The 26878-nt window shown below is 43.7% G+C and overlaps 1 protein-coding gene across 1 annotated transcript in view; it reads left to right on the plus strand.

Annotated features, from left to right (window-relative positions):
* The window catches only part of IPO11 (importin 11), a 359108-nt gene that overhangs the window by 247621 nt on the left and 84609 nt on the right, over nucleotides 1-26878 (plus strand). Inside the window, exon 28 of the mRNA XM_069962715.1 lies at nucleotides 4108-4203. Within this exon, the coding sequence (XP_069818816.1) occupies nucleotides 4108-4203 (96 nt within the window). The remainder of the gene's footprint in view (nucleotides 1-4107; nucleotides 4204-26878) is intronic.

The raw sequence follows: 26878 nt of genomic DNA on the forward strand, positions 1-26878 counted from the left end.
GAGGTGTAATTTTTTGCGCCATGATCTGTACTTTCTATCAGTACCTTGATTGCACATATACCACTTTTTGATCACTTTTTATTACAATTTGTCTGGATTTGATGCAACCAAAAATGCACAATTTACCGTGAGTGAATGAAATAAATTAAAAGTTCGGGCAATTACGCACGCAGCCATACCAAATATGTTTATTATTTATTTATTTTATTTATAAATAGGGAAAGGGGGGTCATTTGGACTTTTGTTAGGCGAGGGGATATATATATATATATATATATATATATATTTATTTATTTTTTTTACACACATACTAGAAGTCCCCCCGGGGGACTTCTAGTATTACTAATCTGATCTCTTATTGAGATCTATGTAGCATAGCTCTAAGTTACATATGGGGAAGGTTTGTCTGTTTGCTGATGACACAAAAGTGTGCAATAAGGTTGATATTCTTGGAGTTGTCAGTTATATCAAAAAGGCCTTAGCTTTGCTATATACTTGGTCCAAACAAGGTAAAGTAATGCACTTGTGGAGGACGAATCCTCTATCTGAGTGTCATATAGAAACATTTAAGGTTGTTGGCAGAAAAAGACCACTGGGTCCATCTAGTCTGACCTTTTAGTATTTTGGTTCTTATTGTCTTAGCATAGATATATATTCTAGACATGTTTAAATTCAGTTATTTCTGTAGATTCTGTAGATTTACCAACTCCATCCCCTGGAAGTTTATTCCAAGCATCTACTACTCATTCAGTAAAGTAATATTTACTCACATTGCTTCTGATTCTTGATGAGCGAGTACTAAAATGCTCGGGTGCTTGTTACTCGAGACGAATATCTTCCGATACTCGAGTGCTCGAGACTCGAGCATTTTTGCAGGAGACTCAAGTTTGGTAGAGGGAAGGTCCTGTCAACCTCAGAAATTGATGGAAACACAACAGAAATGGACAGGAAACAGCAGGGGCAGCATGTATGCATGCATCTGAGGCTGCCTAATGGCACCATTATGGCTGATTCTGTGCAACAGCCTGGTTAAAACAGAGGTAGGCATATGGACCACCCAAAAACTCAGCCTGATACAGCATGGCAGTGAGAACACAGGGAACCATTAAAACAGAGGTAGCATATCATGAACCAGCCAATAATTCAGCCTGACACAGCATGGCGGTGAGGGCGAGAGTGAACAAGGTAGAAGCGGTAGCCAGTCATCCTTCCAAAAATTATACCAGACCTAGCATGGCAGTGAGCACACAGAGAACCATTGAAAGTGAGTGAGGAAGCAAGTGAGCCCACCCAAAAGTTGGAGTGAGTGAGGGGTTGGGATATTTAGTGGACACGAACCCGGGTGCTGACAGCTAACTGGCTAGGCCAACTGTCAGTCACCATCAAGGGTACACCTGATGCCTCTCAACCGGCGGTGGTGAGGCCACGGCTAGACCCCAAAAAAATAAAATAAAACAGCTGGCTGGTTGGCGGGGGCGCGATCGACGGGCCCACGGCAACCAGTCCCGCTCCTCTGCAGACGTAGTGTGACGTCAGAGCATGGCAGTGAGCGCACAGGGAACCATTAGAATTGAGTGAAAAAGCAATTGAGCCTCCCAATAATTGGGCCAGACCCTGCATGGCGGAAGAAGGCTGAGAATTGAAGGAAGAGGAGGAGAGGAGATACCAAGAATTAATGTTGAGTTGCTTTCCGCGGGTGGACAGTTGAATTCAGGTGAAATCCAGGCTTTGTTCATTTTTATAAACGTCAGCCTGTCAGTACTGTCAGTTGACAGGCGGGTAAGCTTATCAGTGATGATGGCACCAGCTGCACTGAAGACCAGCTCTGACAATACGCTAGCGGCAAGGCAGGGCAGGGCAGGCCAGCACCTCCAAGGCGTAAAGCACCAGGTCAGGCCACGTATCCAGCTTTGAAACCCAGTAGTTGTAGGTAGAAGAGTGATTGGGAAGGCTGGTGGTATGGTCAGCAAGGTACTCCCTCACCATCTTCCTAAAGGCTTCCCCCCTACTCTGTCTAGACTGGGGACGGTTGACATAGTCTTGCTGGGGTGCCATGAAACTGTCAAAGGCCTTGGAGGGTGTTCCCCTGCCCCTTGACAAGCTGCCTGCTCCACAGAACTACGTCCTATGGCGCTAGTGGTATCAGATTCAGCTTCTGCACCAGTCACCAGTCATTTTCAGCTTCTGCACCAGGGCCTGTTGATATTGATTCACTCTCATACTGCGTTCCTCGGAAGGAATGAGAGTGGAAAAGTTCTGTTTGTACCGAGGGTTCAGAAGGGTGAACACCCAGTAATCTGTGTTGTCAAAAAATTTTTTAACCCGAGGGTCACGGGAAAGATAGCCTAACATAAAGTCAGCCATATGCGCCAGGGTCCCAAAAACGCAAGAACTCCCTCTCCTCACTAGCCTCAATTTCCTCCTCCTCCACCAAATGCTCCTCTTCAGGCCATACACGCTCAACAACTAAGGATTGAGCAAGGGTACCCTCTTCAGTGGCGGCAGCAGTCTGCTCCTCTTCCTCCTCTTCTTCATCCTCCTCATCCTCTACTCCGTGGTGAGAAACTGACGTCAGGGACAGGGTGGTCTGGCCATCTAGCAGCGGCTGTTCTTCACCTGTCTCCTGAGACGAAGGCAAAGTGTCAGACTTAAGGCTGAGCAGGGAGGATTTAAGCAGACTCAGCAGCAGGATGGTGAGGCTGATGATGGCGGCATCGCCGCTGACCATCTGTGTTGACTCCTCAAAGGCGCCCAGTACCTGCCCAGTACAGATAGCAGACATCCACGTCCACTCCTCATTGTAGATTTGAGGTAGCTGACTGACCTGACTACCGCTTCGCACAGATCTTTCCCACAACTAATTTTTCACTGAATCCTTTTGTTCTTAAGTTTAGTTTTTTTACTAAAAACCTCTATTTTATATCAGAAGTTTTGTGTGCGCAAAGACTTCAGAAGAGAAGGATTTAGGGGTAGTGATTTGTGACAGCCTTAAAATGAGTCACCATATTGTAATGGCTTCACAAAATATATAAAATATAATCATAACATCCTTAACATATGAACATTTTCGACACAACCAGTTGTAGAGCCCCAGTGTCTGTCATGATAATTAAATCAGTTCTTCTGATTGAGGACGAAGAGGAGAGGCTGAAAGCAGTTCCACTTTCCTGCAAGAACTTTTGCTCTTACTCAATGACAGGCCATGTCCTCCAAAAAGTCTTCAGCCCAGTTGGTCCCTTTTCTTTTCACTACCTTATGAACAGCCTTCTCCATGCTTTCCAGGGTAATATATTCTACACATCTTTATTCTTTAGTGTACTGCTGCTGTCCGACAACTTCTCTTGACTAATCGGTTCTGCCCTTTCACTGCCTACTCCAGGCTCTTGATGAAATACCAACTCCAGAACTAGATATAGGCAGGGGAAAATAGTTGAAGTAATTTAATAGTAGTATAAATTATCTGTGTTTTTTTTTAATATATTTATAGAATCGTAACACAAAAAGGTTCTATTTTATTCCTATTGCACATCGTTCATGGATGTTTTTTTCCAGTCGTTCTAGTGTAAGAGAGCAGGGACATTTATAAACACTCACAGAATATATGACTTGCCTTACTTTACCATACATGCTTTATGTAGGCCCTGTACCTGTGCTACCACAATCCTATTCATTGTGTCCTTCATAATATATTGTCGCTCACAGACATCCATTCCTCATGAACCTCAGCAGTCATCTCCTCATATGTCTACATGCAGTACTACATATAGCTCTGGGCAGTATGTTTTCTACCTTAATTTCTGATCCTGGCAGAAAGCCTTAGATCTGATTGACAGATTATGCTATGGAGTAATCTCTGTAGTTTATTGTACAGTCTCTTATGATCTCTCTTATCGTCATTTTCTGTATCTATAAATGTATAGGACGCATTGCCCTTGTTTACTCAGGGTTGAGTGTTTTACATTCTCCTGTTCATCTATACCAGGAATAAGTAAAATTCATAGTCAAGACATTTGTACGTTAAACATACTGTTTTACTGTATTCTTTCATTTTTTACTAGTATCCTGCTGATGCCTGACACTTAATGTTGTGTTTTTTTTTCCTTACAGTATTATTCAGGATAAGTTCTGTGGGATTATTAATATCTGCGTGGAAAGTCTTCATGATGTCATGACTGAAGATCCGGAAACAAATTCATACAAGGAGTAAGTGTTACACTGACTAGAATTGTTAGTCATAGGAATTGTGGAAGGACCCTCTGATAAGGTGTATGGCCATAATTATATGGACATTTATTACACCATTTGCTTAATAGTGTAAAAAAAATTGAATTTTAGAGGGCCTGATGAAGATCCATTGTTGGACTGAACTATAACAATACTTATGTCTTAAATTCTACTTTGTTGAGTTTGGGGGCCTAAAACTGTACACAATATTTCTTGTGCAACGCCACTTATTTCTATAAAAGTGTTACTATGTCCTGATCATGTGTATCGTTTGATGTGTCCCTGGATCTTGTTAACTTTAGGTGCCTGACAGTTGTTATTAACCCCTTTCAGACCAAGCCCATTGATGCACGTATGTCTGGGTCAAATTAATGCAATGTTCCTCCTCCTATTTTTCCACCTTAAGGGTAGGTTGGGGTTTCATTTTTTGCGCCATTATCTCTAGTTTTTATTAGTTTCATATTGGTGTAACAGAAAAATTTTGATTGCTTTTTATTATTTTTTTTCTGCTATGTAATTGTAAAAAATCAGCAATCCTGGTGTTTTTTTTTTCTCGCTTACTCGGTTCACCGTGCGGGAACAATAATGTTATATTTTAATAGATCGGACAATTCCGCACAGTACAATATGTTTATTTTTTATTTATTTTTATAATGGGCAAAGAGGTATATTAAACTTTTATAAGGAGTTTTTTTTTAAATACTTTGAAAAAAATGTTACATTTTTTTAAAAACTTTTTTTCACTTTAAACCATGCAATCCATAGATTGCATATACTGATCTGAGCATAGCATCTGAGCAGACTCTATGCATAGAACGCCGATACGACAGGATAGAGGTAGGTGCCTTACCCCTGCACATCGGTATAGGCTATCAGGAGCATGGCTGCGGGGGTCCCGATCACTCAGCAACAGGAGCATGTCCTGTCACTGAGTACTTTAAACGCTGCGATAGCTATAGATCACAGCATTTAAGGGGTTAATGACAGGCAGTGGTCCCGCACCCATCAAACCAATCACAGTCCGGAACGTATATATACAGATTGCTGACGTGAAGGGTTAAATTACATTTAATTTGCCACCTGTGTCATGAAAAGCAAGAAATAAGACTATTATCTATAGGGTTAAGTGGATAACAGATAAAATATAAAGGAATTGCTGTGAGTGGAAATGTAGAAGTATAACATTGCAAGGAAGAATATGTATTCTAAATCGTGACCTGGTGTCTAATATAGTTTCCGTGATTCAGTCACCCATGTAGATTTAATACAGAGATCTGTGAACCATGTAATCAGAGGCTTATATATCTTCTCTTTTATCTGACAATGTTACCTAGCTAACCTAACAAGTAAAGATCATGCCTTAGAAAATAAGGCTTACCTCTTGTGAAATATACTTGACTTTCTATTTATGTGATAGTATGGCTTTACTTAAAGCACTACTTTTTATTTTATTTTACTGGAATAACAATAAAGGTTTAAAAAGTGCATTACTACTTAAAGAGAAACACAAGCAAATACATTAAAGGGGCAGTACTTAACAGCTGCTGTTTGTCAAGTGGTGTATTCTTTCCAGTCTGGCTCGGTGCCCTCTGCTGCCACCTCTGTCCATGTCAGAAACTGTCCAGAGCAAATCCTCCTAGAAAACCTCTCCTGCTTTGGACAGTTCCTGTCATGGACAGAGATGTCAGCAGAGAGTACTGTGTCAGACTGGCTTGAGAACGCTTCCTGCAGGGTATGCAGCAGCTGTACATACAGTACTGAAAGACTTAAGATTTTTAAATAGAAGTAAATTTCAAATCTTTATTACTTTCTGACAACAGTTGATTTGAATGAAAAAAATAAATAAATCTCTAGGTTATCCCTTTAAATTATTCCCATCTTAAAGCTTAACACTTAAAGTGTATGTTCACACAATGTTTTTTGGGGTGAAAATAAAGCCATAAATAATAATCATGATCATTATTTATGGCTGTAATTATTATTAATTATTGTAATTATTAAAATACGGCCATATATTAGCCCCAAAAACTCTGTGTGATAATAGCCCTTAGGGTGCGTTCACACGTACAGATTTGATGCTGTGTTCAGTTATTTAAATGAAATCTGCTGCGGATCCGCAGCAGAAAATCCGCTGCGGATCCGGTATGTGTGAACGTACCCTAAGGGTAAGGGTGCCTTCACACCTACCGGATCCACAGCGGATCTCACTTCTGCGGATTCGAAGCGAGAACCGCTGCGGATCCGGTATCAATTCACCCCTATGACAGCACATATTCGCAGCGGGATTAAAGGGGTTGTCCGGCGATAAAAAATTATTCACAGAATAACACACATTACAAAGTTATACAACTTTGTAATGTATGTTATGTCTGTGAATGGCCCCCTTCCCCGTGTTTCCCCCCACCCACGCTAGACCCGGAAGTGTGGTGCATTATACTCACCGCATCTCGTGTCGTCCACGGTCTCCGATCGTCAGCAGTGACGTCTTCTTCGGGAGGCCAGCGGATCTTCCCGAGTGCCGGCCGCCCTCTGCAGCGTCATCCGAAGATCCGCCGGCCTCCCGAAGAAGACGTCACTGCTGAGGATCGGAGACCGTGGTCGGCACGTGACAGGTAATGTATAGCGCACCACACTTCCGGGTACACGGGTGGGGGTGGTGGGACACGGGGAAGGGGGCCATTCACAGACATAACATACATTACAAAGTTGTATAACTTTGTAATGTGTGTTATTCTGTGAATAATTTTTTATCGGCGGACAACCCCTTTAACATCCCGCTGTGAATATGTGCTTTAACTCCCTGGTGCCCGCAGCCCCGCCGTCGCATCCCCCCATCCCGGCACATCCCCCCATCAGCCCACCGCCGCATCCCCCCATCCTGGCCACATCCCCCCATCAGCCCAGCCCGCCGCCGCCACATCCCCCCCATCCCGCCGCCACCCGCATTCCTGCCGCCGAGAGCATACAGTACCTGCTCGGCGGCTGCAGTGAGGCTGCCGGCTCACTGCAGCCGCGCCGCAGAGCAGGTAATGTATGCTCGCGTCGGCGGGCCGGAGATGGGCTGATGGGGGGATGTGGCCGGGATGGGGGGGGATGTGCCGCCGCCGGGAATGGGGGATGCGACGGCGGGGCTGCGGGCACCAGGGAGTTAAAGCACATATTCACAGCTGGATGTCAATCCCGCTGCGAATATGTGCTATCATAGGGGTGAATTGATACCGGATCCGCAGCGGTTCTCGCTTGGAATCCGCAGAAGTGAGATCTGCTGTGGATCCGGTAGGTGTGAAGGCACCCTTAAACTGTAATTTAAGCCACATAGGATATATTTCTTTTTGTTTTATGTTGAAGTTTATGGGTGAAAACCACAAAAAAAAAGTTGATTGAAAATAATGCACAAATTTGTTATACAAACTAAGCTTCTGCTAAGGTTCTGAGGACCTACAGTGCGTTATTCTAGGCCTGGCATAAAAAGCCAGTGGCCTAGAATAAAGACTCTTAAAGAATACTGTGAAAAGGTACGAGGCTTTGTTTACACACATAATAATACAGCTGTAATTTTGAGCAAAAAATACAGCACGATTTTCGTTGTAATATTATGCTCCATTGAAGTCTATAGGAAACTGACTTAAGTGCACACATAGCACCCAAAACACTGTGTTAGATGTCAGTGCGCATGCGCCGTTGTTTTAACCCCCTGGCGCCTCTGTGGTGTGTCCTCTTCTCGTCATGCCCACCCTATGGTAGTGATGAGCCTGGGCCTGCATGGCCTCTCCTGCCTGTCACTGACCACCCCCCCACCTCCCCGCATACCATGGTGCCGCCCGCTGCCTGAGTCGTCATCTTCAATTCTTTGCATATGCGCCGTTGCGCGCCGATCCCGCGCAAGTTCAGTGACACACCACAGAGGTGGAGAGGACCCGACAACGTCACTGCAGCAGCGCTGGGGGGTTAAAAGAACAGGGCCTGCGCACTGACATCTAACACTGTGGGGGTGGACAGGGGGCGGAATGGGAGGTAGGGGGAGACAGAGACCACCACCACACAGGCGGCGCTAATAAGCTGTATATCTGCGCGTCCATCACATGACCAGGGCAGGTTTGTGTCTCCAGGGAACAATGAGTAAGAATTCCTATTAACTATTAATTCCTATTAACTAACAGAGATCTTTTTAGACTGCGAACAATCAATGCAGAAAGTATAACTTTTCAGTATGGAAAGAATAACCTTTATTTGCTGAAACCCAAACAGCCTTTTCTAACATTTAATTTTACACAACGTTAACAGAATGCCAGGCTGCTACTGATGTGTGCAGCAACGTGAAATAAACATTTTGGTGACTATTTTTTGCGGTCGATGATGTGTGAGATGATAGAATGGTTTCCTATATAAGAATGTAGTTCATGTATAAAACATGTGCACTAGGCTGTAAAGCTGAACTCTTGATCTTTTGAGGTTTAACTGGGAAGAAGTAGATTAGACTAACAGAGACTCATGGTAAGAAATTCTAGATATAGTTCCTATAGTTTAGTGAACATTGTAGTGAGTTAGTAATTGTATTACGAGGAAAAAAAACTGATCATGAACAGATGGAACTTAGCTACGTACAGAATGACAGAAAGTAAAACAGATGGTAAAGATATATTTTCTATCACAATATTTAAGTAGTGTAAAAAATAAAGGTATTTAAAAAATACATGGTTTAAGGATTAATACTTTTTATTTGATTTAAAGGAGAAGTCTGGCAAAATTTTTTATTTAAGTATTGTATTGCCCCTCTAAAGTTATACAAATCACCAATATACAATTATTACAGGAAATGCTTATAAAGGGCTTTTTCCCTGCACTTACTACTGCATCAAGAATTCACTTCGTGGATAAAATGGTGAGGTCACGACCCGACTCCCAGAGCTGTGCGGGCTGTGGCTGCTGGAGAGGATGATGGCAGGGGGAAACTGAGGGACACAGGGCACTGGAGGGACACTAAGCATCCCTCTGCCATCATCCTCTCCAGCAGCAATAGCAGGCACAACTTAATGCAAAAATAACTTGTTTTGCCAGTATTAGAAGATGGACATCCTCCTGACTTTCTCAATATTCGGACTAGCTTACTGCTATGTTTTCTGCACAAGAGGTCTTTTCTCTTGTTGTGGGTGCAGAAAATGTCTCCTTCATTTGAAAAATGTCCAGAAATGTTCCAATCTATAACTATGAAACATAAACACACACTGCTTTGATGTGAGACTCCATGTCAGGAATATTGCTGCGGTTTTAGCAATGCAGTCCTTTGCACACTGAATGGACAGGAATATCAATCTGTGTTTTCCAGGGTATAAAAATAGCCATCACTTCATCATCAAGAATTTCCTGTGAGGAGCAATGATGGCTTTAAGGAATGCTTCATTTATAATGCTTCCAGGAGTAAAAGTGTGGGACTTGATGAGCGCTGGATCATATTTATAATAAAAAATGATAGTGGAAACACACAATTACAGTATCATAAGTGCACCTTTTACGTCAACGGCGCGTTAAATCATTAATGTCACAACATGCCTTACATGGTTTCAGAAGGTTTATTTTAAGGGCCGCTGCTGCTCAGCTTGATATGTCTTATAGTGTTGAGTTAGCAGCAATGAATAGAAGACATTTTTAAATTTATTGGTGTTATTTTTACTATTATTATTTTTATTATTATTGCATTTGCCTTACAGGACTTAAATAGTATTTCACATTTGTTACCATGTAAGCTTCTTCTATATAAAGCATGGAGCATTAAGAATATTAGTGGAAAGGACAAGAAATATAATTGAATAACATGGAAGAGACCTAAAGTAATAGAAGTTGGGGTACCGAAGAGACCCAGCCTATAGAAAAGAAAAGATTTGAAAGAGTGCCTGCTTAGGGAGCTTAGGGAAGGGAAGAGCATCAGGCTGTAGGAGAAGAGAGACAGGCTAAAAATCACTGGGAAAGGAAGAGAGACCAACTAGAAAATAAGAAAGGGAAGAAGGCACAGGGAGGGGGAAAGAAAGAAGCCCGGACTATAGTGCAAAGGGAAGCCAATGAAAGTATCACTCCGGAAATACTCTGGTCCTTTTTGACACAAAAGTATTTACCATCCCATGGATGCTTACACAATACAATATATTATAGCATAGGAAAGAGAGGGGAACCTGGTTGTAAAGGATAGGGAAAGGAAGAAAGCCAAGCTGTAGAATAGCAGGAAGAAAAACAAGGAACGTAGTGTGACTATAAAGCATTGGGAAGAGGGAAGATGGACAAGGTGTAAAGGATGGGGTAAAGGGGGAAAGTTAAGCGATTGAGTAGAGGGAACAAAGAGAGCTTTATAATAGAGCACAGGGTCAAGAGCCAGGCTGTAGAGCAAAAGGAAGAGAAGAGAGCAAGGCTATGGAGGGAAGGGAAGAGAGACAGACTATAGAGCACAGGGAAGGGAGCCAAGCATTACAAAACATTCAAGAGAAGAGAGCCAGAAGAGAGTACAGGGAAATTAGCCAACCAAGCAGTATAACACAGGGATGAGAAAAGAGCAAGTATATATGGTACAGGGAAGAAAAGATAGAAATGCTTTGGTGTATTCAGAAAGTCAGCCAGTATTAGTTTACAGCTAATATAGCATTGCTTACATCATGTTTAAGAACTGTGTTCATCCCGGCACATACACCATACATAAGAGAGGCAGCTTGAAGCATAGTACATTAAAGTGCAGGTAGAAGAGAATCTGGATGTGTGTTGATAGTAGTGTTAAATAGTGGGTAATTTTGTGCAGTGTTGATCAGTAGTATATTTGTCGTTTTTGTTGACCATGAGTAATTACAGTGTTATTTTACATTCTTGGAGGGGCATGCAGGCTGCTACATAGTATGTAGAAGCAACGTGCGAGAAGGGAGAGAGATCATAAGACTATTGTCATTTACATTGGTAATGCTGTCCACAGGCAGCCCCAGCAGCATGAACACAACTGAGCTGCACAAAGCTGGTTAAGATATTGAAACTGAAAAAGGCTCACTTGAGCGATGTAGGCATCATCTGGTCAGCATTCACATATAGGGATTTTCCTCTAATTTCTGTTAGCTTGGAAAATCCCTTTAAGGCAGAATTTATGTTCCTATGCAGTGAATGATAGATGTCCTAATACAGTGCCCTCTTTATTGAATTCTGCTGAGAATTTCAGTTTTTTACCCCTGAAGTGCTGTACCAGGGGTGGCATTTGCAAAATATAAATTTGACAGCATTTTAGTATTTCCATGCTTTCCACATCCCCTTCTATAAAGATATATACATTGTTGCTGAGTTGCAGATGTTCTCTAGAACGTTAGTGCCATTTGAATCTCTGAGTGGAATAATATAGCTTATCTACATCTCAATAGAAATGTAAAATTAAGAAACTGAAAATGCAGAAATCCAAATCCACTAAAGGCAAGGAATTGGGATTATAGGATTTTAAAGACTACAAAAGAAATTGTGATAAAAAAAAAAATTAAAAAAAATAAAATGTTGTCCAGTTATTCCTGGCTAGAGTTTGTCCTTAATGGAGTCATAATACAATTGGTGGACTAACTGATAAACAATAGAAGTACTCAAGTGAAGGGTCATCTTTAAACATCTTATGACATGTCTTTGGGACATGTCAAAAGATGTCATGGCTCTCAGACATCTGTCTTGGCTCACTGCCTGACACCAAGGAATGGGCCTTGGCACTCTGGTGATCTCTATGACCCTTTGTCATAACTCTGAGAGTTCTGTATCGCTGACTCATGTCGACAGGTCTGTCAGTGAAATCAACAGGATTGAAAGTCACTCTCCATGGCAGCAGGAACCAGGAATATTTATTTTACAGTAGAAAAGCGAAATAAATGAGATTAGCTTACCAATAGGTTTTTTTTAAGTAGATTTTACTATTTCCATGTCAGCATTTTGATGGCTTTCTAGTTTAAACTAAAGGCCCCTATACACATTATTGAAAAATCAGTGGACTAATTCACAACTGTTTACATCCCCTAATTAATCAAAAAGGAGGCGATTAAATAAAGAAAACACTTATCTCACTATTTTCACAATATTATGTGGTAACAATTATTATCAATTAATAAACAATATAGAGTCTTTTTATTGTTTGTTCCCTAAATGCAAAATGAAGCAATGCCAAAATAGTCTTTATTAAACATCGCCTAACATTTAGCTTCTAACTAGAGATGAGCGAACCCGCCGTATTTCTGGTTTCGTATGAACCAGAACTCTCGGCGTCTGATTCCCGCTGTCTGCAGGCTCCGTGCAGCAGGTGAATACAGCCGGAGGGCCGTCTGGAAAACTGGGATACAGCCTATGAGATAGACTGTATCCCAGTTTTCCAGGCAGTCCTTAGGCTGTATCCACCCACTGCACAGAGCCTGCAGACAGCAGGAATCAGACGCCGAGAGTTATGGTTCTTACGAACCAGAAATCCGGCGGGTTCGCTCATCTCTACTTCTAACCTGAAATAAGATAAGTCAATCAAACAGACTTTCTGCTTTCTCACTGTTAGGGAGAGCGGCATGGAGGGGCAGTGAGTTACACATTGACTCAAATCGTGGAAGGGGGGAGAGATACCTTGGAGGGCAGCTCACACATGCTGGAGAAAGGTGAGAAAACACAAAGGAGCCTGCAAGGGACAATTATATAGGCTGTGTACAAGTATAGAGATAAAATAGAGCTTATACAGCACAATACAGAGGCTAGAGAGGTAAAAATAAACAAAATATCTCATAAAACTTATGGAGAAAATGTTTCTTGTATAATAAGTATAAAAAAAGGAATGAACAAGATTGCTTTTCATAAGTGCTCATAGCCTTTAAGTGTTGTCCACCTTTAAGAATCTCTTGCTGTTAGAAAGCTCCCTCCAAAAATATACTGCTTATCAGCGTCTACGAGCTTACTGCTGGGATCCGAACAGTTCAGTTCCCCTACAATGACATCACAGGACAAATGAAGCAATATACAATATGTTGCCAGTTGACATCAGGGTCTTCCTAGGAAAGAGACGCTCTTTGATACCAGTCACTGCTCCAGCTAAGACATCCAATAAATCCTCTTTTATCTGGGTGATGGGTACAACTTTTAATGAGCTTTCCTGCCATATGTTCCTCTCAAGGCACCTTGATCGTCACTGTCATCTTAACGTTACCCCTCTGTTTTGTTGTACTGGTAATTGCCGAACAATGTGTGACAAGAAATATGCATGTATGCACATTACCATATGTAATCTAATGATAAAGTCTAGAAAGGTGCAGTTCAGGGAGATATCAATGTTATTTGTATGCTTGGTATAAGTTTTTCTCTATCATATGTCACACAGCTGTTTGACTGCAGGCAGTTTTCTGCTTAATGCATACAAATTCAGGTGCATTGTGGGATTAAATTGATTTTTTCAAACTTTGGCCTCCTTAGTTTTGTACTGAAATTAAGCCAAGGACTACAATACGTAGAAAGTTGATTTGTTCATCCGTGATAGTGAAGTATAAACTAAAAGCTAATTAGGTTGGAGGAAACATGTGGAAAATTAAATACAGAGAAACTAGAAGTTAGCACAGCAGGGATCAACCTGGGATATAGGGACTAACACTATGTTCTGTGCACAGATGTATTACAAAATCAGACCCCCCCCCCCCCCCCCAAGGCATGTCAAGCAAGTGGTAGGGTTGTTTTGGTGGTGTTAAAAGCGGTGCTTCTATAACTAAGAATTATGCATTTGTACATTTTATTTAGTAAAAAAAAAATGCTTTTATATTCTTCTGTTACAGGGTCAAAGAGGTGGGCCTAGGGTTCCTGTGCCCAAGGCCAGCTATGCCTCCCTTTACTTTACCCCTGCCCTTTTCACTCCCAGCAATGCCCAAGTCTAAAATCAGTGAGCCTTTTACACTTCTTGAATAGGAGTCACGTCCCAGAGTATGGTATCCCATAGCAAAGGCTTTAAAATTGCAGCCAAAGTCCTCTCTCTCACCATGCCTGTGCCAATATGGTGGGACGCAGTTCCTGTGGAAGATATCTAAAGGGCTCTGTCGTCAACCAAGCTGCAGGCATTGGGATCATCCTTATTAGGTACAGTGCCCCACTAGGGGGGTGCCGTTGCATTTATTTTCTTTTTAAAGGAGAACTCTGTGGAACTGTAAAAATCCAGAGCAGGCAGGGTATGGGCTTACTTTATAAAGAATCTATACTTACCCAGCCCCATGCCCCTGCAAGCACAGTGTCACTATCTCACTGGCAGATGCTGTTCTCCTGTTTCTCCCAGCTTCCTGCATTGTCACATCCCAGCAGGAAATACCTGCTCAGCCAGTCAGTGACTGCAGCTGGTGTCCCACCCCAGTCACTGACTGGCGGAGTGGGCATTTCTCAGATGGGATGTGACAAGCTGCAGGAGACCAGCAGGGAGGGGTCCCTGAGGGGTGACGCTGCACTGTGGGGATGAGGGATAGGTAAGTATAGCTTCTTTATTACATTCCCTCCACCCCCTGCCTTTATCAGGATTTTTACATTATTCGCGGAGTTCTTCTATAAGGGTCTACAAACCAAAAGTATTCCATATCTTTGCGGAAAGATTCCCCACTGGATGAGACCCTTGAATTTTTCGTTATAGCACATTTGTATTTATAGGAACTTCATTTTTTTAAAAGTTACACTAAAAGTGTACATGTCATGATGGCCCACTTCTGCATCAACAATGAGATTGTCTGTTATTCCAGAAAGTGACCCCCATTGAATCCAATGGGGATAGTGCTTTATGGTCTCATTACATCTCCATATCAACGGAGACCCAAAGTTCTGGATTAACAGAGGATCCCACTTGTAATCCGGAAGTGGGTCGTTGTGACAGGTAAACTTTACAGCAGTGTTCTAAGTTGTTACCCCTTTTAAAATGAATGCTTTACATGCGCTTACTGGCTGTACTGCAACATACAGAGAAAATTCTGCACCTTCATATATTTCCACTTTTGTACATTAGTTTAATTTACTTGTACATTAATTTACTCCAACAATAAAAATAATCATGGCATGTTTCATCAGTTACTATAGTATGGCTGTATTCTTCCATGGAAGTGTTGCTTCTAGCAGAAAACATTTCCATACGGGACTACAAACCTGTACAGCATGCCAAAAGGTGGCATACAGATTGCCTACAGCTTTGTAGTATGGAGCAGAGATGCTGTGCCATGTGTACAAGGCTTATGTCCTTTACTATAGGCAGAAATGGCACTTATCCGTACTGATATATTTTACATAGTTTGCTTTTCCATAATGAAGCTTTTTCTAATTCCACATGGATCTCTTAATCTGACGTCTGGGGAATAGAAACATGTCAGTGATTGTATATACATAATTAGTGGTTTGTAATCCTCTATAATATTTTTTGCTGTTACACATATCTTGTCTTTTCTTGTAAGATGCTGGCGGAAGGTTAGTAGTTACAAATCTTGTAAAACAAGCAATTTCTCGAAGTCTGCCAGGTGAAGGGACCATATGGAGTGCTGCTAATGCTGCTGGTTTAGGTTGATGTAGGGTTCATCCATCAGCTTCACACCCCATTTGCAAGAACATCTGTATCTGTATTACAGAGTGCATTTCTGACTATATATTGTAAGAAACCTGTTTTTTTTTCTTTTAGTGTTTTTAAATTATATGTGTAGTATACATATATATATATATATGCAAAAAAGGGGTCCGTGGAGCCTCAGTTACGAGTCTCAAAACACGGGAATAGCCAGATATCCCTCTCTCCAGAGAAGGAAGCCCATTGCCAAGGGGTGCCTCCTAGTGGGGAGAGCACCAAACCACCCTGATACGTAGTCCCTCAGGTCCTCACTCTGTTGCGAGCTTTAGGACCTAAATAGGGAAACACCAGGGTGGCCCCTGTGAGTCAAAGTCTAACTCTGTGGCGAGTATAACGACATAAGACAAGGGTTACCAAGGCTAGGCATCCATCCACAGACTGCAGTTTCGGGGTATTTGCCCCTCGTCAGTGTGGAGCAGGATTCTGGCTACTGGGGCAATGATAAATAGACCAACAAAACACAACAATCACTGAACTCAGGGAGAACAGTGAAAAATTCCAATGGAGTACTCATTTACGAGTCTCCATTGATTGTCCCATACAAAATTTAAATATGCAAAAAAGGGGTCCGTGGAGCCTCAGTTACGAGTCTCAAAACACGGGAATAGCCAGATATCCCTCTCTCCAGAGAAGGAAGCCCATTGCCAAGGGGTGCCTCCTAGTGTGGAAAGAGCACCAAACCACCCTGATACGTAGTCCCTCAGGTCCTCACTCTGTTGCGAGCTTTAGGACCTAAATAGGGAAACACCAGGGTGGCCCCTGTGAGTCAAAGTCTAACTCTGTGGCGAGTATAACGACATAAGACAAGGGTTACCAAGGCTAGGCATCCATCCACAGACTGCAGTTTCGGGGTATTTGCCCCTCGTCAGTGTGGAGCAGGATTCTGGCTACTGGGGCAATGATAAATAGACCAACAAAACACAACAATCACTGAACTCAGGGAGAACAGTGAAAAATTCCAATGGAGTACTCATTTACGAGTCTCCATTGATTGTCCCATACAAAATTTAAATATGCAAAAAAGGGGTCCGTGGAGCCTCAGTTACGAGTCTCAAAACACGGGAATTTTTCACTGTTCTCCCTGAGTTCAGTGATTGTATGTATATATATATATATATATATATATATATATATATACTTGTATCCATGCATATCCAAAGCTAGAATGCACAAACCAACACAGATAAAATGTATAATATACAGTACAGTACTTTGGAATCCATATACAGTACATACAGTACATTCACCTGTGGAACTTGTATGCATAAAAATGCATACAAAACAGAGAAATGTGGTGTGAACAGGTTGAAAGATGGCCATTATAGTTTGACGTCAGCCGTCACTCCCGATCTGCAGCCATTGAGAAAGGCCACATGCATTTCTCTACATGTAGAAATATTGTGTGAATGGAATTTTAGTGGTTTTAAACTGCTTAAAACATAAATTTCCACATTAAATGAATGATTAGAGCTGTCTGCATATTGTCTGAAGGAATTCTCACCTACAGGATTGGTAGATAATAGCATTATTGGTAGGTAATAGCTCCAGGCATCACAACCATAACAGACCTGACCAATATCCTGATCATATTCAGACCTGATCATACCTACCTCCCCACCCCTCTAAAAAAGTCACCAGATTTACTGGCAAGTCTGACCGGGAGGTGGGAGACTAAAAAAAGAAGAAAAAAATAAGTAGTTTCTTCCCCCCCCTGCTCCCTGGTGCTGCCCCCCGGCAAGGTGCTGCCTAGACACCGGACCACCGGTGCCTAGTGGTAAATATGGCCCTGACCACAGATTGCCTGGTTTTACAGAGAAGTGTGCGCCTCTTAGTAAATCCAGCATGGGGGAAGGATGGGGGGATGTAATTTACGTAGAACAGGTGTACAAATTTCCCCCACATCTCTATACCTCTACATTTATTTATCTATCCAAATGAAGAAAATCTCTGCAGCATTTCAAAAAGTCTGAAAAAGTTGGTGTTTATTTTACCCAAGCAACTCAACATAACTCCTCTATGGAGTCTTTTGCAAGCAGTGCAATATATGTGTCTCTCACTTTAATCTCACTGAGAGACAAATGTATTGCACTGCCTGCAAAAGACTATAGAGGAGTTAAGTTGACTTATTGTTTGGGTGAAATAAACCAAACTTTTTCAGACTTTTTGGTCCGCTGCAGAGATTTTCTTCATTTGGATAGCTGACTGCATCTGTGGTCATGGAGGTGTATACCGCTGGGCACCATTCACACTAGAACAGAGTGCTGCATTAACTATTCTTTTGTATATCTCTATCTAAGCTGTAACTTAGACAATGAGCTGTCAACAATGGTAGCAAAGCAGTGGGAATATCACGGTGGAAGAATTAAAAATTAATCTATTTTCAAACATGATGAGCTTTACAAGTTTAACTGTGTTAGTTGAGATGGAAATACCCCTTTAAGCCTCTGCATAACATATCTGGCAGTGGCTTCTACCCCTGAGACAAACCAATTGTGTAGCTGAAATGCAGGTTGATCTATATTTGTGTCCTCCCAACATCTGCTGATGGTGGTTGCAATATCCCCCTGCACATTAGTTGGTTGTATCTAGTATGTCTGGCAAGCTTTAAAGTGAATGTACCATCACGCAGATAGTTTGTTTTTTTTCTCTCCCTTACATTAGCTGATCAGTGCTGGCGTGGGGATCACAACGGCGCAGTCCTTTTTCTGAAATACTGGCCAAGTTCTTTTCCCATGCACTGGCTCGGAGCACTTGGGGCAGGCCCGCCACCCCCTGGTGAAACTATATCGCCTTCCCTCTGTGACACAGCTGTATTACAATCAATGAAGCCGTGTCAAAGAGGGAAGCGGATACGGTCACACTTGGGGGGGGTGGGGGTTGGCGATTCTGCTCCAGGTGCTCCGAGCTGGACTGGTGCACATGGAAAAAGAACGGCACCAACCACAGGAACTGGGTAGCGTTTCAAATAATTAAAAAAAGCTGGCGAAGATTCAAACGGTTTCCATGCTGCCAGCATGATATTGATACATTATGCCGGGCAGGGAAACCATCCAGGATAGGCATTCACCGTCTGTAAGTCTGCAAAATTTGCGGACGTGTGAATGCAGCCTAATGATAGATATATGTTTATCCCACGCACTTTTACCTTGTGTTACTGTGAGTTCATCAACCACATCTGCTCGAAGTTTCTTCCAAATATCTACTACATTTATCTATACATTCAAAAAAAATTACTGTTCAAAAAGTAAGAAAAAAAAGTCAAGCGAAAAAACAAACACCTACTTTTAGGCAGAAAACACTGTCAGTGCACACAGTGGAGCGAGCGGCTCCGGCTGCTTGCTCCATTGTGTGCAGTGGGGAGTTCTGATGTGGGCACGCACGGATGCGCCCGCATCAGAACTTAGCAGCACTAAAGATCATCAGGCCGATACTGCAACCGGCCGTGATGATATTTTCAGAGACCGGCCATTCCGTGACCCGGCTGGGTCATGGAACGGCCGGTCTCATACGTAGTGTGAACATAGCCTTATTGTAGTTGTCATGATATGATTAAGGATTATATTCAAAATGGGTTATTCAGGCTTAAGGTCTTATAACAGAAAACTATTATTGGCCATACTTGGCTAAATTGCGGGCGATAATCGTTTAGTGTAATAGGACATGTTAAAAGACCACGATCAGCTGACATGCACAATGTCGACTGATCGTGTTCTTTCAACATGCTAAAAAATCCTGACCATGTCAATGACAGTCTGCTGCCTTTAGAAAACATTGACACTTTCTTCCAGAGACAGCACCACTCGTCTCAAGTTTTGGTGGGGTTTTCGAACTCAGTTTAATTGACGTGAATAAGGGTCCATTTACACAGAAAGATTATCTGACAGATTATCTGCCAAAGATTTGAAGCCAAAGCCAGGAATGGATTTGAAAAGAGGAGAAATCTCAGGCTTTCCTTTATGACCTGATCTCTGTTTATAGTCTGTTTCTTGCTTTGGCTTCAAATCCTTGGCAGATAATCTGTCAAATAATCTAATTTCTAATCCTAGATAACCCCTTTAAATTGCATCATGTGAATGGTGTTTTAGACACCTTTGTTTTTCATTGTTACTGAATAAAGATGAATTGTTCTTTCCCCACAAGGGACGCTTCCATTTATTCTGGTTTGACTTCTCAATGTCTGCAGTAGTGTTTGTGCACCTGGCTACATTTGAAGGATTTTTTGATCTGAGAAGCAGACTTTATTTCTCTGGGTATTAAGGGTTAATACGAGTTGTGCCTCCAACCTTCGCTCTACAAATCAAGTGATGCAAAGTGTTAAGTGCATAGAAGCGTCTTCCGCTATGGCCCTGTCAGTGTATTAGGAGATGTTTCACTGCAGATGGATTTTGCTCAGTGTTCTCATTTATCCCTGAAGACTTCATTATAGCGTCCGGAATGGATGTCATGTCTGCCGTATATTTATAGAGGCTGCTTTACATTATTTTTCTTTACTAGCCAATTATACATAAAGCTGATTAGGGAGATGTTATTCAGTTCAGCAAATTGACAATGAATGTAATACCATGTGCCAGTCCTGACTAGTCTTTTTCCTTTATATTTATTACTTCCAAACTCTAACGTTTGACTGTTCAGATAGGATTTTAATGGGCTTTACCCCAGATTCATTGACAGGGGACTGTGGAATTATAATTATAAGATGGGAATTATCTATTTGCTAAATACAATTAAAAAAAACTGCAGTCATACATTTATTTTGCAGAGGATTTTGCAGTATTATACACCAGGCACTAAATTAGTGGCTGACCATGTACAACCCCTGGCGAAATAGGGAAGCACCACACTTAAAACATGTTTATCCAGTGTTTGTGCTGCATACAAGTCACAGATGCAACACACAGATTTATCAGTTGTGTCTATCCATGCAGTTTCTTTCTTTAAAGCGACTCTGTACCCACAGTCTGTCCCTCCCCAAACCACTTGTACCTTCGGATAGCTGCTTTTAATCCAAGATCTGTCCTGTCCGTTCGGCAGGTGATGCAGTTATTGTCCTAAAAAACAACTTTTAAACTTGCAGCCCCGTGCCCAACGGAAGTATCTGTGCCCTAACTTTGTACCACCCTTCTGTCCCTCCTCCCCACCCTCTTCATCATTAGGAATGCCACTGAAACATTTTCTCCTGTCTGAACATTGCACGGGTGTCTTAACGATCCAGCCCATGTGCTGGCCTGACACAGGTGAGGAATAGGAGACTATCTACCTGGAGCATTCCTAATTAGGGATGAGCGAACCAAACTGTTACGAACCAGATTTGTTAAGAACTTTGCAAAAGGTTCGGTTCGGTACCGAACCGAACTTTCAAAAGGTTTGTGACGAAGTTCGTTAAAACCGCAACGGCGTCGCAAAACTGTATTGTTTTCACAGAATGGAAGAGGATATAAGGAATTATTACTTCTTGTGGACATGTCACTGGTAAAGTGCTCGAGGGGATGTACATCTCACCCAGGTTGATACACAGTGTGAGATGGTGAGTCCAGGAGGCATCTGTGCTCAGCAGTGTTATGCTGCTGAGCTATTATTTATTATTGCCGGGCCTGGACTTACATGGAATGGCAGGTAGGTTTTGGTAGTGGGACTTGCCATTCCCTCCCCCTCGATCCAGTGTGGGTTTTGGGATCAGGTGAGCTCTGATCCCAATCAGCCTGAGAAGGCAAAAGCTGTGCTCAGTGTACAGGTCTCTCTCTCAGCCAGGAGTGAACAGCCTGCATGCTGTTTGGTGAGAGCTGGGAAGACAGCCGCTGCTGGGGCCTGTTCACACCCCGCAATACTGATCACTGAAGTGCCAGAGAGGTAACCTGCTGTATTAGTAAGCGCCCAGACGGGCAGGACTTTTTGTTTTGTTTATTCTCACTGCACAGTGTTGCTGTATTTATGTTACTGGACTGTTTATGCTACAAATAAACACCCAAAGCTGTTTTATGAGCCCAAGTTTGCTGCCTGAACTGTGTCCAAACACACCATCCCCCGGGAAGATCCCTACAATTGGTGCTGCGGAGCGGGCAAAACGGTTGCTAGGGGCAACGGTGTGCATCAACTTGGCTACAGCTGCTTATGTCCTGGGTGAAGGCTGCGGCTTCACTCCAAAAACAGTCGAGCAACATGGAGGAGATGATGAAGCAGTTAATACAAGTGAATATGCAGCAACAACAGGCTCTGACAGACGCTAACCTACGCCATGAGCAAGCATTGGCCGCACAACAACAGGCATTGGCCGCACAACAACAGGCTCAGGCAGCCGCTAAACAGGATCAGGCAGCCGCTAATCTGCGCCATGAACAGACAATGGCTGCACATCAGCAAGCAATGGCTCAACAACAGAGACTTATTGAGCACCTGATAGCAAAGCAAGAGGCGTCTGCAGGTGCTAATCCCCAGCTGGTGGCAGCAGCCGCGCCAGAGACTTTGTCTGTGAGAAGAGCTGTGCAGCGTGCGCTGCAAAAGATGACTGCTGATGACGATGTTGAGGCCTACTTAACTGTCTTTGAGCGTGTGGCTGAGCGAGAAAAGTTACCCTCCACTGAGTGGGCAGAGGTCATTGCTCCCTATTTAACAGGCGAACCTCAAAAGGCCTATTATGACCTCAGTGAGCAAGAGGTCAAGGACTATCCTCGGCTAAGAGCAGAGATACTCGCCCGACTAGGAGTTACTGCTGCTGTCCGTGCCCGGAGGGTCCGCAACTGGAGCTACAGTCTGGACAAGTCAGCGAGGTCCCAGATGTACGACCTGATTCATCTGGCAAGAAAATGGTTGGAGCCAGACACCTCTACTCCTGCCCAGATCCTAGAGAGGGTCGTGATGGATCGCTACCTCCGTGCCCTTCCTGCTGATCTACAACGCTGGGTGGGACAAGGCGACCCTAGGAGTGCCGACGAACTCGTCAGCCTTGTGGAGAGGTTCCAGGCGACCGAGGACTACCTCCGTGATGTTCCTGCAGCACCGTCACCTCCCCGGAGTGCCAGATCTGTGCCATCATCTGGTAAGAGACTTCCATCTATTGGGGGAGTGTGGAGGGGTGCTGATAGAGGGAAGAGCGCTCAGGAGGTGTCTCAGGGGCAAAAGACTGGTGGGGGACCCCGGTGGCTAAGTGGCCCTAAAAAGGACTCCCTGCCAAGGAGACCAGGCCCTATCCAGTGCTGGAGATGCCACGAGACGGGACATATGTCTGCCCATTGCCCTCTTACCTCTGAGCCCATGGAGTGTGACGCTAGCCGGCGTCAGTCGCTATTTGCGGAGCCGTCTTTTGTTGCAGTCACTGGACTAGAGACTGAACCACAAGTCTGCAACATTACTGTAAATGACTTTCCTGTTAAGGCGTTGCTGGACTCAGGAAGCCTTGTCACCCTGGTGCATGCCAGCCTGGTGACTGGGGACTTTGTGCCAGCAAGACATATGAGTGTGGTATGCATACATGGCGATACAAAGGTTTACCCTATAGTACGGGCTAATGTCGGGACTGAACTAGGTGCTGTACAATATGAAGTGGGTGTGGTTAAAAACCTTATGCATAATGTTATATTGGGGCGTGATTTTCCTTTGTTCTGGGCTCTATGGGGAAAACAACAATCCCCTGAAAGGAGTGAGGAGACCCCTAAGCCTATTGCATTACCCACGGTAAATGATAAAAATGTACAGGAGGAATATGATGCTTTTCCTTTGCAGGTCCTGGCTGGTGAGGAAGAGGCTCCTCCCACTGCGCAAAATGTTCCAGACTTAGAGGTGTCTAGGGATAATTTTGGTACTGCACAATTACAGGACCCCACTCTCAAAAATGCGAGAGAGCAGGTCACTGTTATGAATGGGGTACCTCAGGAACCAGAAGCTGAGAAAAAATTTCCACATTTTTCTATGACTAATGATCTCTACTACAGAGTCACTAAAATTAATGATGAGGTGGTGGAACAGCTTCTGGTGCCTAAGTCGTACCGGCGTCAGGTACTCGACATGGCCCATAATCATGTCCTTGGGGGACACTTGGGGACAGATAAAACACAGGAGAGAGTCCTCCAGAGGTTTTATTGGCCTGCGATTTATGCTGACATAAAAAAATACTGTGAGTCGTGCCCCACATGTCAGCTTAGCGCTCCAGTGTCGCATTTTCGCAGTCCTTTGGTCCCACTCCCCATCATAGAGGTACCTTTTGACCGGATCGCAATGGACTTGGTGGGTCCCATTGTAAAGTCGGCTAGGGGACACCAGTACATTCTAGTGGTGTTGGACTACGCGACCCGCTATCCTGAGGCTGTACCCCTAAGAAACACTACCTCTAAAACAATTGCACGGGAATTGTTTTATATGTTTTCCAGGGTGGGGATCCCCAAGGAAATCTTGACTGACCAAGGTACACCATTTGTGTCAAAGGTGATGAAAGAGCTATGCAAACTGTTTAAAATCTCACACCTACGTACCTCTGTATATCACCCACAGACAGACGGGTTAGTGGAGAGGTTTAATAAAACCCTGAAACATATGTTAAAAAAAGTGGTGGAAAAGGATGGTCGTGATTGGGATCACTTACTACCTTATCTGATGTTTTCTATTAGGGAAGTACCCCAAGCGTCCACAGGGTTCTCTCCCTTCGAATTAGTCTATGGTCGTCACCCTAGGGGTTTATTGGATATAGCGAAAGAGACATGGGAAAGTGAGTCCACCCCATACAAGAGTGTTATAGAGCATGTAGCACAAATGCAGGACCGTATAGCCACTGTAATGCCCCTAGTAAGGGAACACCTCCAGAGGGCGCAAGAGGGCCAAAGCAGAATTTACAATCGTTCTGCAAGAATCAGGACATTTAGCCCAGGTGACCGGGTACTCATACTTGTTCCCACGGTAGAAAGCAAATTCTTAGCAAAGTGGCAGGGTCCCTATGAAATTGTAGAGAAGATCAGTGAGGTCAACTACAAGGTACACCAACCAGGTAGAAGGAAGCCTTTCCAAGTTTATCACATAAACTTGATCAAGCCCTGGAAAGACAGGGAATCCTTGGTGGCGACAAAGCCTGTTGGTCATCTGTCACCACCAATCCCTCCGGTCAGGATTGGTGACACCCTATCAGTATCCCAGAAGCAGGAAGCTAAGGAGTTCCTGCAGAAAAATAAAAACAAGTTTTCTGACCTTCCAGGGCGTACGCATCTCATTAGTCATCATATTGAAACTGAGCCTAGAAGCAGAGTAAACCTGAAGCCCTATAGGATACCAGAAGCCCGGAGGGAGGCGGTATCATCCGAGGTAAAACGTATGCTTGACCTAGGAGTCATTGAGGTGTCCCAGAGCGAGTGGTCCAGCCCGATTGTGTTAATCCCAAAGCCCAATGGAACTTGGAGGTTCTGTAATGATTTTAGAAAGTTAAATGAGATCTCCAAGTTCGATGCCTACCCCATGCCCAGGGTAGATGAGTTGATAGAAAGGATGGGTAATGCCAGGTACATAACTACCCTCGATCTCACTAAGGGCTACTGGCAGATCCCACTCACTCCTAAGGCTAGAGAGAAGACTGCATTCTCCACCCCTGATGGGCTCTTCCAATATGTAGTGATGCCATTCGGGTTACATGGAGCCCCTGCCACTTTTCAGAGGTTGATGGACTTGATTCTGCGACCACATCGTGATTACTCCGCTGCCTACCTCGATGATGTGGTCATTTTTAGCACGGATTGGGAAAGTCACCTCTGTAAGGTCCAGGCGGTGTTAGATGCCATAAGTGATGCGGGTTTAACCATCAATGCAGAGAAGTGTGCACTAGCCTTAGAGGAGGCCAAATACTTGGGCTACATTATTGGGAGGGGGTTAGTGAAACCACAACTAAATAAAATCGAGGCAATACAGAATTGGCCTCAACCCCTCACAAAGAAACAGGTCAGAGCTTTCCTGGGTATTACGGGCTATTACCGTAGGTTTGTGCAAAATTTTGCCTCAGTTGCAGCCCCGCTAACTGACCTGACAAAGGGTGCGAAGTCCGCAATGGTGACATGGACTCCAGAGGCCGAGAAGGCTTTTCAAAGCCTCAAGTCTGCCCTGTGCCAACAGCCTGTGCTAGTTACCCCTGACTTTAGGCGAGAGTTTTTGGTACAGACAGACGCCTCTAACACAGGGTTAGGTGCCGTCCTCTCACAGGTCGTGAATGGCGAGGAGCACCCGGTGATGTACTTAAGCAGGAAACTATCCCCGGCCGAGAAAAACTACGCCATAGTTGAGCGAGAATGTCTGGCAGTGAAGTGGGCCCTAGAATCCCTGAGGTACTACCTACTAGGCAGGAGGTTTAAGTTAGTGACAGACCATGCCCCCCTAACATGGATGAAAATAAACAAGGAGAAGAATGCAAGGGTGACTAGGTGGTTTCTGTCCCTACAAAACTTTAATTTCACTGTGGAACACCGGCCAGGGAAATTACAGGCAAATGCTGACGCCCTATCAAGGGTACACTGCCTGTGGGGACAATACGCTCAGCCCTCCGGTCTGAAGAAGAGGGGGGGGATATGTGGACATGTCACTGGTAAAGTGCTCGAGGGGATGTACATCTCACCCAGGTTGATACACAGTGTGAGATGGTGAGTCCAGGAGGCATCTGTGCTCAGCAGTGTTATGCTGCTGAGCTATTATTTATTATTGCCGGGCCTGGACTTACATGGAATGGCAGGTAGGTTTTGGTAGTGGGACTTGCCATTCCCTCCCCCTCGATCCAGTGTGGGTTTTGGGATCAGGTGAGCTCTGATCCCAATCAGCCTGAGAAGGCAAAAGCTGTGCTCAGTGTACAGGTCTCTCTCTCAGCCAGGAGTGAACAGCCTGCATGCTGTTTGGTGAGAGCTGGGAAGACAGCCGCTGCTGGGGCCTGTTCACACCCCGCAATACTGATCACTGAAGTGCCAGAGAGGTAACCTGCTGTATTAGTAAGCGCCCAGACGGGCAGGACTTTTTGTTTTGTTTATTCTCACTGCACAGTGTTGCTGTATTTATGTTACTGGACTGTTTATGCTACAAATAAACACCCAAAGCTGTTTTATG

This window comes from Dendropsophus ebraccatus, chromosome 3, assembly GCF_027789765.1.
Source record: "Dendropsophus ebraccatus isolate aDenEbr1 chromosome 3, aDenEbr1.pat, whole genome shotgun sequence".
Classification (NCBI taxonomy): Eukaryota; Metazoa; Chordata; class Amphibia; order Anura; family Hylidae; genus Dendropsophus; species Dendropsophus ebraccatus.